This window comes from Geospiza fortis, unplaced genomic scaffold (genome assembly GCF_000277835.1).
Source record: "Geospiza fortis unplaced genomic scaffold, GeoFor_1.0 scaffold102, whole genome shotgun sequence".
Lineage (NCBI taxonomy): Eukaryota > Metazoa > Chordata > Aves > Passeriformes > Thraupidae > Geospiza > Geospiza fortis.
Window position 1 is genome coordinate 2,811,195 of NW_005054373.1, and position 13,554 is coordinate 2,824,748.

The 13,554-nt window shown below is 41.4% G+C and overlaps 1 protein-coding gene across 1 annotated transcript in view; it reads left to right on the top strand.

Moving 5' to 3' along the window:
- Positions 1-998: 998 nt before the first annotated feature.
- NFAT5 (nuclear factor of activated T cells 5) overlaps positions 999-13,554 on the top strand; it is a 32,540-nt gene continuing 19,984 nt past the window's right edge. Inside the window, 2 exon segments of the mRNA XM_031060147.1 lie at positions 999-1,125; positions 11,874-12,432. Coding sequence (XP_030916007.1) covers positions 1,068-1,125; positions 11,874-12,432 — 617 coding nt within the window. The 5' untranslated portion in view covers positions 999-1,067.

The window sequence follows — 13,554 nt, forward strand, 5'->3', positions numbered from 1 at the left end:
GCAGGCTGGAGTTAACTTGAGAGCTGGAAATAGGTGAGGATGGAGCAAACTCTTAGGAGGGAGCCTTAGGAGGTCTCCTGGGTGGCACACAAGGAGGAAGAGAGACCAAACCCACAGGATTAATAATGGAGCTGTTGGAACAAGCCCTGAGGAGGTCACTGATCCCAGGGCTGGAGCCCCTTGGCTCTGGAGCCAGGCTGGGAGAGCTGGGGCTGCTCACCTGGAGAGGAGAAGGCTCCAGGGGGATCTTAGAGCCCCTTCTGGCACCTAAAGGGGCTCCAGGAGAGCTGGAGAGGGACTGGGGCAAGGCATGGAGTAACAGAACAGAGGGAATGGCTCCCACTGCCACAGATCAGGGCTGGATGGGATATTGGGAATCAGGAATTCTTGCCTGTGAGGCTGGGGAGGCCCTGGCACAGGTGCCCAGAGCAGCTGTGGCTGTCCCTGGGTCCCTGGCAGTGCCCAAGGCCAGGTTGGTTGGGGCTGGGAGCAGCCTGGGACAGCAGAAGGGGTCCCTGCCATGGCAGGAGGTGGAACAGGATGGGCTTTAAGGTCCCATCCCCCCCTAAATCCAGTCTGTGATTCTAAGACTCCATAGGATGTTGTTAGGGTGATGGTGCCTAATTATGCCTTTTTTTCCTTAGGAAGTCAGTCGCACAGTTGGAATTCTGAAAACAGGTTTGTCTCAGATTCTCACGTGATGTGCTGCCCTCAGCCCTTCGTTCTGGATGAGAACAGTTTCTCTGGAAGTTTATGAATTATTTCTTTGTTTGAACAAGTTTGTGTCCTTTGTTTCAGTCTTCAGAATGCGCATCTTAATGTTTGTTTGTTTTCTGAAATAACTTTTGTCCATGATGTTATTTCCAAGCACTTACTGTGACTTTTCCCGAAGGTTCTGAAAGGGTTGGGTTATAGTTCATATCTTTTAGGCACAAACATTATTTCTTTCCTTGTGTAGGGCACGGGTGACATTTTGATCAAGTTCTTTTTGTTCCACAGAATCTGTCTATGACCTTCTCCCAAAGGAGCTGCAGTTACCACCTTCCAGAGAAACATCCATAGCATCCATGAGCCAAACAAGCGGTGGTGAGGCCGGTTCGCCGCCTCCAGCTGTAGTTGCTGCTGGTAAGGACTCTCCTTTATTCTGGTGTTTTCTTAAGGTTTGTGATGTTCTGGCCAACATGAACAGTGCTGGCAAAGTTCTGAGTGTAAAAAAGAGCTTGTGGAGAAGTAACAGAGTTCATTCTAGGAGAATGTAGGTGGTGTAGTTCAGCTGGGCGATCAAAAGCGACAGGTATTTATGTTGAGGTTGCTGTGTTTCATATATGCATCTCCATAAGCAATAAATCAGCTGTTCCTCTATTTTGTTATGCCACACAGGCAATTAACTCCTAGAATGCACTCTGTCTTCCAAGGGAATAAATCCCTGTTTGGAACTAAGGCGGAATGCTGTCTGACTAAACCAGTGGATTCTAGTTAGGATAAAAATGGAATGGGAGATGACATTTTGGGCCATGAAGCTTTTACCGAAATGTGAGGAGGAAGAAAAGGTCATGTTTTCCATTGGGCCCTGAGGAAGTGTAGTATTTAAACTCCTTTCACACACATCTCTAGTGTGATGTGGTAAAAGGTCCTCAAATGCATGAGGTTATAATGTGTATCAGCTGGAACTCTAAATGACCAGTGTAGTTATTTTTCCAATTGACAACATATAAAAAAGAGGCATGACCTTTTATCTGCATCCTTTTCTTATTCCCAGCCATGTTCTAGACTTTAAAGACTTATCACTGATCTTCATTAAACATAAAAAAGTGAGAATCTAAGGGCAAAGCTTTGATTTGGGAGATTAGCCTCAGTGCTGGCTTTCATCTGGGATTCTTGTCAGTAACTTGTATATATTAGTACACATCTGTGCAATGGGGGAAAAAGATAATTTTGCCCAATATAGATGTGTCTCCCTTCAGTGGATAAGAGTTTTTTTCATAATTTGATCCCTGTATTTTTTACAAGGTCATGTTCCACTTTCCTAATTGGCATTAAATTTTTGCTTGAGAAAAAAATGGCTATAGGTGAGGATTCAGATAGCTGCATTATTCCTGTTTCTCTCTCTCCAAGTTCATATGCATTAAATGTTTGTGTGAGAATGTTTCCCAGATTTGCATGGTCCTGGAATCCTGATGAGAACCTGAAGTGGTTGTAGGTTTGTCAGAGAAACTTTACAGCACTGCTCACCATTCATGTTTTGCCAGACCTCTCCTGAGAACCTGTGGATTTAACTGTGCACAGCGGAACTTGGTCATTGAAAGAATTTGATTCTTTTATTATATCAAAAGGATTTGATGTCTTTATATCACTTACTAAAAAAATAATTTGGGCATCTGTTTCTAAAGTCAAGGTGCTTAATAATGGGTTTGGTTCATAGACAGCAGCAACCAAATCTTGTAGAAACTTCTATCCTCAAAACAACTGAACAAAAACAGCCCACAAACCCTGTTACACTCTAAATCCACAGACAGGCCTGAACTGCTAATTAATTCTATACCTAACAGAAAAGACTTAAACTTGAATGGAACTAAAAGTCTGTTGCCTCCAGGTATTTGGCATCTGCCAACAGCCAGTCCAGATCCTTTAAAAAACCCGAGATGCATTCATTGGGTGTGTTCGGGTTAAACTGCAGCACAAGTTTCTGGAATTAAAAACTTTAAAAAATTAATATTGAGGCTTCTTATTAAAACTGAAAGAAGACCTATTCACCTATCAACACTATTCAATGTCAGAGACCACAGGGGGTCACAAAGACTGAGCCAAGTTGAGAGCTGGGATTGTTCAGTGTGGAGAAGAGAAGGGTCCAGGGTGACCTTAGAGCTCCTCCAGTGCCCAAAGGGGCTCCAGGAGACCCGGACAGGGACTTGGGACAAGGGCCTGGAGTGACAGTTGTTAAAAATTCTGTTTAAACTGCCCCACCCAACAAGACATAACCCCAAAAGAGGAGCAAAGACCCATTTTGTTTCCATTACTGGTGTGAACGTGGCACGTTCTGTGTTCTTTCTGTGTCTGTGCCCCCTTGGTAGAGAAAAGGGTGGTTTACTGTTTTCTTTAATTGTTGTGGGATTTTGCAACATCTTTGAGAAGTTGCCACCACACTTTCAGTCCGTTACCCTGCCTTGAGTATTAATGAGAGGTCTGGCTGGGGTTTCTTTACAGGAAAATTATCCTGGGCTTTGTGCAAACCAGGTGCTTATACAGGGAAACCAGCATAACATTTGTTACTTACATTTCAAAAGATTAAAATTGACTATCATTTGCATACATCAAATGTTTAATAGCAGACTGCAGGCAGATTTTTGGGGAGCTGCTGCTGTACAGGAGCAGGGTAAGGAGGAAGGACTGGCAGCCTTTTATTCTGTATCTGAAATTTTCCCCTTGTTTTGTGTCAGTCTTTTTTTTTTTTTTTTTTTTTTGGTCTGGTCTTACTTGCCTTAAAACCTCCTTTTTTAGGAATGAGAGGGAAATGATAGTTCAGTCTGCATAGGGCTGTATGTAATCTCATTTACTCTTGTTTTTAAAAGGAAGGGCTAATTTGAACAGTTAGCCACATCATGTAGAATCCCCCTACAGATCTGATTACTCTGGATAATGAGAGGATTCCGTGACAAGGATTGATCCAAAGTGTTCAGAGCTTTTTCCTACTCCTCTAGTGGTTCACACAGCTTGTTCTCTGCTTCCTGAAACGCAAAGTAAGGCAATATCTGGCTGAAATTCAGCTTACTCGAGGTTTTTTGTCACCTTGCTGTGGGGTTTTGTCCCATGTAAATCATATTGTAGGCTGGAAATACTGCTGCAGTTAACTCCTGGTTTTTTTGGAGGAGCAGGATAGGCTGGTTTTAGCAGTGATGACCTCACAGTGACAGACTTCTAGTTCTTCTTCCATTTGGAAATTTATTTTATGATTTACAGAACAGTTGTAAGAGTATGAAAATGGAATGTTGCTGATTGGATTTTCATTAATTTGTTAATAAATATGTATCTCCTATTCATTAATCCAGACATAAAGAGGCATTACCCACTCTGAATATCAGACAAGTGTGATTTCATAGAACTCTGGGATTTTCAGCTGCTATCTCAAGCTTCTAATTCTGTAGTTCTGGGAAACAGAAGAGAAGGAACAGATCTGTTTTCACCCCTGGAAACCATTCTCTGTGCTTGCTACTTGAATTCCAGTGTCTTTGTTCAGGGGACAGGAAAAGGAGGATTTTGCCTGGTGCAGCACCATAAACACGTTAAATATGAATAATCTCCAGACTCTGGAAATGCATGAGGGTGTCATGCTGAGAAATGTCATTGTGTGCTCTGCCTGGAGATTCTACATGAAATAAATGAGCCTGAAGCTTTCCCAGTGCTCCTGCCGGTGTTTGTGAGCTCCACTTGCTCCACTTGAGTGTCTCCTCAGTTGATTCTAAAAGCCTGAACAATTTTTTGGTGTTGATCAAGGCACCTTGAACCTTAAAATGCTTAAAATTCACTCTGCCAATTGAAGTCCTTTCTCAAAGGAGTCTTTCCAGCTTGTAGGTAGCACATGGTTCTTGTCTTTGGGGGATGATCACAGGAGTATTTTCAACCATATTCTTTAAATGAGTGTTGCTTTTTCATCTTTTATCTCCGGTGCCAGGAATGCTCGACCCTTCTGAACCCCAGTGAACTGTTACAGAAACTCACTTCCCTTCTCACCATCCCTTGTTCTTCCTGCAGCAGAACTTGGAATGAGATGCTTCATCTTGTTGATGATATCTCAAGCTGCTTTCCATTTCCCACAGAGGCAAATATATATATATTTTTCCATATTTTTTGCATTGCTGTCTGGTTTCCAGTTCTTAGTCTCCAGTGGAATTCTCCAGAGTGGTGTTCTTGCTGCAGCAGAAGGGGAGCAGGTTTTGTGCTACTGAAATGTATTTACTGATCTCTTCTTTTGCATTCTCTGTACTGGGATACAGTAAATCTGTGATGTAGTGAACTCTGCTGGCTCCCAAGCACCTGTGATTATATTCTATGAAATAGTAGGTAAATGATGAAACTTTATCTCTTTGTGATCAATCTTATGCTTCTTTTTATACTTATTTTTAATAAAAGGGACAATCTACTTGCCCAAACAGATGTAATTGGCTTTTTTTGATTGGAGTTGTAACTGAAGTGTTGCCATAAGCATCTTTGGTTATTTTAATTATGAAAATACAGTCTTTGATTTGGAATTGCTGCTTTAGAGGCATGGATAAAGATACCTGCATTTCCTGTAGGGTAGAGATTGGGTGCTAAGGGGTCATGTTTTCTGCTGCCAAAATAAGGCTTTTTCATCCTCTCCAGCGGAAGATTCTGATGAAGCCTTAAAATGGAGATGGGTTTGTTTTGGTTTGGTTTTCCCTGAGTGGATTCTCAGGCTTCTTCATTTTTATTTTTACTGAAAATATTTTGTTCAGTTATCATCCTTCCTGGTGTCATTAGTCAGTTTTTCCTGTTGATACAGAAATAATTACCAGACATTTCAAAGGGGATCTCAGTGCTGTCCCCAGTTCTCTTATCCTGGGCTTATGATTGTAAACAAATGAGCAGAAAAAAAGATTCTTCTTTGTAGTTGGTCCCCGATGCCTGTAAAAACTTCCATTTCTTTGTAGGCTTTTCCCTTCCTCTTCCCACCGCCCTCGCAGCTGGAAGTGCCTTCCTGTCATTTCCAGGAGGATCTTCCAGGGATTTCTGTCTGCAGCCTGCCTGCTGCAGTCACCAGGCAGATACTTCTTTATTACTCAGTGGGCTTCAAGCAGACCCCAAGGCTCGTTCAGAACTCACCCTCCTGCTGCTGTGCCTGGGGTTAAGTGTTTCTCCTGGAAGTTCATGGCCCAAAGGGGCCGTGCTGGAGCCCAGTCTGGACAGGCCAGGTCGTGATGAGGGTCAGCTTAGTTTGATTCCTTCATCATTCCAGAGGGTCTTGTGGTGAGACAACATTGCTGGGAAATGCCAGAGATAAAGATTTTTCTTACTGTTTCCATTTTATGGAAACATTTTATGTGTGCTCTCTCTAAATAGAGTTGGAGTATTCCAGTTGTGTGGAGTCATGTGTGTGTTGAGGGCCTTCCTGCTTCATGAGCTTCCTTAGAATTCCACATTTGTATTGGTGTTCATGTCTGGTTCATATCTTTCCTAAATAGTATGCTTTCAGTCTTCATGAATTTCACATCTAGTTCACATCTTTTTTCTAAATTTATTTTCAGTCTTCATGGATTTCATACAGTCAGTCCACCCAATTTTCTAGAACTGCTCGATCAAACAGAAGCCGTTTCATCATTCCATGAGGTTTTTTTCTTATAGCAGTTTCTTGCATTAAATGGCTGCTGTTATTAGATCAGAAAGACTTGAGAACTACATTGTGGCAGGAGAATTCCCTGTTGCATAAGGAATAATGGAAAACCAAGGCTGTGAGGGGCAAGAACAATCCTATTGTGCCACTGCTTGGGCACCTCCTTCTGTAGCAGCCTCCTGAAGGCCAAGAGCAGTTCTTGGCTTCTTAGGAAAAACCCACCCCTGTACCTAAAAGATCAAATAGTCTGTTTCTTGAATGGAGGTGTTCTTGGCCAAACCCACTGATCCAACATCTCCTGCAGGGAGCTGGGGAGGTGCTGAGGGGGGGCAGGCAGGGCTTGGAGAGAGCAGCTGTGGGTCCCAGAGTTCTGCTTGCTTGGAATCAGCCTTTACACTGAGTGGGAAGGATCTGAGATCCATGGAATTGGTGTGTGTGAGCCACTAACAAAAGTCCTCCTTAGATACCTAAACTTGAGTGTTAATTGAATAATGGGAGTCATAACAAAACCATTGATTGATGTATTTACCCAAAGTATAACAATACACTGCTTGGGTCAGCATGGGAATGTAAAGGGGAATTTACACTGTTGGGCTTAATGTAAATTAAATTAACCTACCTATCTTGAATCTGAGTGTGTTTAATAACTGGTGAATTGGATTGCTTTATGATATTTGCTGGGATGCTAGTTTTTTTCTCTATTAATACACTTAACTTGCATTCTAGCTTCGCCATTCAGAGACAGGCATCGAGTGGTGGGTTGTGTGACAGTGTCTGTCAATAGTGAAGACAAATAGTGCCAGAGACACTTAACCCATCCAATCTCACCCAGGGTATAGGTCGGTCTTGTTTTCAGACTTCTTCATAAGTCTCTTTTCTTTCTTTCTTTTTTTTTTTTAATTTTTTTTAAATTTTTTTTTGTTTATTTCTGAATAGTGGATTGATACTGATTTGAAACTAAACTTTTTGGAAAAGTTTTTGACATGACATCAGTAATACAAGAAGAAGAAAAGTAGAACCCCAAGTTTGGCATGTGAGGTGTTGAAAGCAGGTTTGCAGCCACTTTGTAAGTTCTGGGTTTTACCTTTGAAACCTTTGACAACACAAAGGTTGGTGGTGGAAATTCTGCAGTTTCCTTCTGGGTCTGCCCTGAAATTGTTCTTCTGTGTCCAGGGGTTCATACAAACCAATTAACATAAGAAAGTCTTACCAAGGACATGACATGTTAGATAAATCAACACATTTAATCAAAGTTATACTTCACATATTAAGCTTATGCACCACTTAATCTTCACCCTGTGGGTGAGGTTTCGTTTTTGACACTTGTTTTCTGCACAGAACATAGAGGATACCCTGGAATGCAGGGGAAGTTCAGAAAAAAGAAATTAGTTCTTTAATGGCTTTTTGCTTGTCCTGGCTGTCCATGCACAGGTGGCTGGAAAACTTGTGAAACCAGAAATATCTTCAGTTTATTTGTCTTTATAATATTAAGATTTCCAGTCTGGGAAATGACTTGCTTTTGCAATTAAAAAGCGAAGTCATCAGGACACTGTTTCTGTTTGAGGACTTGGTAATCCTTGGTGTATTTAAGGGTATTTGAAAAGAGTGAACAAGGATTTCAGGATTGGCTCCACAGAGGTGTTACCTAAAAAGATTCCCTTAATGCCAAGTAGTGATTTTTTTTTCTCTCTCCTGCCTTTCCAAATCTTTTTTTTAGAGGCTGAATGCCTTGTTTTGATTTCACAGGAGAATAGGATATAGAAAATATGTCATTGCCTTGGTTGCTAATGCAGGAGGTAATAAATTTTCTTTGGTTTTTTGGTACTGAAAAGAAAAAGCCTGCCCTGGTTTGCTCACAGGGACACTCTTTGCTATGTGCTCCCTTTTAGTCCTTGTGCTGGACTGACTGATACAATTCTGCCTCTTTTACCGGAGAAAAACTTGTAGCACAGGCAACAAAATCTGAATTACTTCTTCCAACTCCCTTTGATGTTACAGTGATGGCAGTGAAGAGCTTCAGGAGGTTTAGTTTCAACAGTGATCACAGTTGCTGTAATGTGGAATATGCTTTTCTCTTGTTTTTTATTTAAAAAAGGAGAAAAAATCTCCACCTTGTGATGCTGATGCACATTTCATTTCTATTCCTGGGGCTGCACACTTGCCATGATGAGCTCTTGGCTTCTGTTCAGTGTCATTGCTCTGAAAGCAAGTTTGATTTTGAGACTGTGTTAAATGAAATATATTCAGTCTTCTATTTCAAAATGTACCTGCTCACTTAAAAATACATATATGTATTTGTCGTTGCACGCACTGTTAAATTGCAAACCATGAGCCACCTGTGCCTGTGCCCATTAACCTGTGTCTAAAGAAAGTAAAATAAAAGGAGTGCTCAAAGCTGGGAAAGCTGTGTGTATGCTCTCACCTTGTAAAGCAACACAAGTTAAGTTAATATTACTGAATTACTTATTTTCCAAAATGCAGCATGTTCATCCAAGAAATCTCTTTTGGTGTCAGATACAAATGTCACTGGCTTTGGAATAAAATGATGGACCCAAATGGGAGCCATGTAAAGCACTGTTTATTCATTGCAGTAATGTGGTGAATTCTTATTTGATTGACCCAGTTTATTTATTAGTTCAAAGGAAGATGAGTTGGCTCAAGGCCTGCATACTCTGAGAAAACACAGATTTCACTGTTTCTTAGTATTTTCATAACTTAAAATGTTACTGAAGCAATTACTAATTTTTCTAATTTATGCCTCCAAAAGTTTTTAAATCTGTGTATTTGACTGTTCCAATACAGCCAGTTTATTCAATTTGCTGTAATATTTATCATACTTTATGTATGGATAGAAATGGCATTAATCTATTATATAAGGCTAAAGAGAGGTTTTCTTGCCATTACTGTTGAATTTGGGTTTATTCCAAAATCTAATCTTACCATTACCCAGGGCATCTCTGGTAAATGGAGGAGAGCATAACCAATTTATAATGGACATTTATTTACTTTTTAAAAGTATGAAAGCCCACATGCATGTATTTATACATACAAGTGCTTTTTAACTTGTAGAAAAAGAAAGGAGGAGAAATTGTTTTGGAGAGCAATTGCAATACTGATAATATTTCACAATGCTGCACCCTAAAACAGCACTACCATCACCAGCTCTTTTAGCTTCGTGCTGAAAAGCATTTGGTTCAGTGATATATTTATTTTTTTCCCTAGGAAAGTGAGGGAAAGGTGCAGGTTTTGCATTCCTGGCCAGGAGATGCTCTGAAGCCCCAGCTGAGCCCAGTGCTTGGTGTCCGTGGCCCACGCAGAGCTGAGCCTGGAGTGTCCAAGGTTTCCTTACACTCCCAGGACTGGTGTGACTGTGTAAATGTGATATTAATCTGTTGGAGGAGGAGCCCTGCAGTCGAAGCCCTGCTGCCTGTTCCATGTGTGTAAAGATTCCATGGCTGAGTCCCTGTCCCTGCCTCGGGCTCTGCCCTGAATTCATTTCTGCCTTTCCAGCCCCAGCCCTGCAGCTCCTGTGCTCCAGGGGTCCCTGGGCACACACACTTCTGCTTCTCTGGAGGTATCAGTGATGGATGGAAACCAATCCTCTTCACCAAAACAAACATCCCAAATAGCAACGGGCTGTCTCAACTCAAAGTGGCTGCAAATCAGCTCCTAAATATTGTCACTGAAATGAATATCTAGATTTGATAGTTCTTGCCAATCCTATAAATGTTTTTGAAAGAAGCATTGAATTAATGCATGATATAGAAAGGAGAAATTTGCCTTTAAATTGGAATGCAAAGTGACTGAATTCTCCAGTTTCAGCCACTGTATTTGCCAAAGAACAAGCTGGAAAATGGAACTGGTATCATTCAGCTGCTCCTGGTTCACTGGGAGGCTCAGGGAAGGCAGAGTAGTTTATTGATAAACTAATGACTTCTCAATTTGACAGTCTGAAGTGGTGTAAGTTTGCTTTTACATTTATTTAGCACAGGAAAGCTGCAGGAAACAGTAATGGTTTAAAAACTCTTTATTATCAGTCATTGATACTCCCAGTAATTCCCAGTGTAGGCAAGTTGGCTGAGTTTTACTGTTAATTAAATGTATGTATCATGACTGAATATGCTTAATTCTGTTACTTTTAAATATCTAAAACTCTATAGACTAGTCCAGCAGTCTCTAAATCTTTTAATTAGACTTCAGAGACTATTGTAATATTTTGGATTTAAAAAAAAATCCCAAGAAGCAAAAAGGAAAACATCATGTTCCTCTTGGTATTAGAGATTACCTGTATGACAGCAGTAAGTAGCTGAACAAACATACTGTCCTATTATGTATATATGTAATGCACAGTTTGTTTCCAAAATTAGGTTATTGCAGTGCTTCTGGTTTATCAGGTGTGGATGGCAGTGCAGAAATACAGAAAACAGGGTGTCCCCACAGAAAGCTAAAATCTGACTGTAAAATCCAGTTATTCCTCACTGAGCTACAGCTGATTGAAATAAATACAAATGTTTGAATGGCCTGCTTCCTCTGGGATATTTAACTTATGTATGCCATTGATTTGTCCATTAAAATTCTTCAATGGTGTTCTCAGAAATCTTCAGGGGTTTGGTGTAATAATTTTCATGTTTCTAAAGCAAATTGAGCTCTGGGACCTCTGCAGAAGTTGTAGTCACAGTGCTGGAAATCTCCTGTTTAATGTGAGTTTTTCAGAGGTCTGTCCCAAGCCATCTCTGTGGAAGGGACCAATTAAGTCTGAGAGAAATTGGTCCCAGTGACTGAAGAAGTCAAATTGCAGAAATTCCCAGTCCTTGGACCAGCAGGTCTCCAACACAGATATTTCATCCCTGTTTTGAACCTTCAAAATCAACAGCTCGCTCATAGTGACTGATACCAGTTCCATTTTGCCTACCAACTCAGTTGATTTTATATTTTATTTCTCATTTATGATGGAATAATCAGCAGCTCTTTTTCTCATTTATTTTCTCATATTTTTATTCCAGGATTTGCCTCTGAAGCAGGGAGTGTCTGCATTAAAAATGACCTGTAGTTCTCTGCTTCATAGGTTAGAAACTTATTTTAATATTTTGTGGCTAAGCACAGTCCCATCTTTTTCAAAAACAAAAAATCAAAAATTTCCAACAATAAATTGTTTAATTGGCATTGAATGTGGATTATAAGCACTTTGCTTTGGGGCTATTTTAGACGAAATGGCTTCTACACCAATAATTAGTCCAGCTGAGGCAATGAAAGCTCTGTTTACTCGCAGCCATTTGTATGAATTAACGTTAAGTCATAAAAAAAAAATTTGATTACAGTGGATCGTGCTAAGACTCGTTTGGACATTTCCAAAGCATTGGCCAGACTGTGTTGCTTTAAGCACTTCATTCCAAAACCGAACCAAATTCCAAACATTTCTTGGGGGAAAGCAATCGGTTCCTAAATCACCTTGATCTCACTGGGACTGCTATAGCCAGCGCACGCCCCGCCACGGGTCCTGTATTTACTTGTGAATTGTACACCGCAGATGCTTCTTCAGCTCCCTCCTCTTCCTCCATGGGCGGTGCTTGCAGCTCCTTTACCACCTCTTCCAGCCCTACCATTTACTCTACCTCAGTCACCGACAGCAAGGCTATGCAAGTGGAGAGCTGCTCCGCGGCCGTGGGGGTAAGTAGCCGAGGGGTAAGTGAGCAGCAGCTTCCCGGTACCGCAGCCCCGCAGCAGGCGGCCACGCCGAAGCGCCACACTGTCCTCTACATCTCGCCACCTCCCGAGGACTTGCTGGACAACAGCCGGATGTCCTGCCAGGATGAGGGCTGTGGATTGGAGTCAGAGCAGAGCTGCAGTATGTGGATGGAGGATTCACCCTCCAACTTCAGTAACATGAGTACCAGTTCCTACAATGATAACACTGAGGTGCCACGTAAATCGCGCAAGCGCAACCCAAAGCAGAGGCCAGGGATCAAACGCCGAGATTGCGAAGAGTCCAACATGGATATCTTTGATGCCGACAGTGCCAAAGCGCCTCACTATGTCCTTTCTCAGCTCAGCACGGACAGCAAAAGCAACTCAAAAGCAGGAAATGGGTTGGTATCTGCTTTTTTTTTTTTTAATTTTTTTTAAAAGGAAAACCATTCTATCTCCATATGTAAACCCAAACTAATAAAAGTGCCCCTGTGCCCCGGCAGATGTTCTGCTTAGGTTCTCACATAAACCCCTCCGTTCTCTGCTGTCCCTGTCATGTCCTAGCCCAGGATAAGTTCTTCCTGCCCTCAGAAATTGTGGCTGCCCCTGGATCCCTGGACGTGTCCAAGGCCAGGTTGGACAGTAGGGCTTGGAGCAACCTGGGATAGTGGAAGTTGTCCCTGCCCATGGCAGAACGTGGAACTGGATCTCTTGAAGGTCCCTTTCAACACAAACCCCTCCATGATTCTGTGATAAGTTCTCATTAGACTTGTTAATCTTTATTTAGAAGATAAAGCTAAACTCTCCTGCAGCAATTAAATGCAGCACTGATGAGCTCATCTGTTCTTTAAGTGAAATTCCCTAAAGGCCACACAATTCCATTTATAAAATGGCAATGAAAATGTATTTAAAGAGAAAGGCAGAGTGGAGTTGGTGCACCCTGAATGTGTTTTTGCAGGATTTTATGTGAGGATTTCAGTCCGTACTCTTCACCTGCTGCTCTATTTGTCAAATAGAGATAGGGATGAGAGTAGAAGCTAACGGTTAATGTCTCATTAGGATTTCTCATCATTTAAATTATCACTTGCTTTACGTTTTTATGAAATGTTAAGACAATGTGGTGAACCAGTTTTTGGTTTTTCCATGTGAATTCACTTCTGTATTTGATTTTTTCAGAAATAAATCTCTAATGCTGTTTCTCTCTGTGCTTCTGGGTCGTGTGCGTGTGTCTGCGTGGGCACGCCTGGGTGGTGGCCCCTCATCTCCCACTTCACACTGTTCACTAAATGCATTCCAGTAGCTGCTTAAAGAGGACAATTCCATCAGTTTGCAAGAGTGTGTTGATGCATTTCTTTTTTTATTTTATTTTTTAACTTGTTGCTTCTTTAGTACCTTTAAAGTGGTCAAATGGATAGATTTGGCTCTTTTATTTTGGGCTTTTTTGGGGGCAGGAGTGCATTTTGGTTTCACTTTTATGTCTGTGCTTGCAGTACGTTCTGACGTTCATCACAGCAACGGTGAAT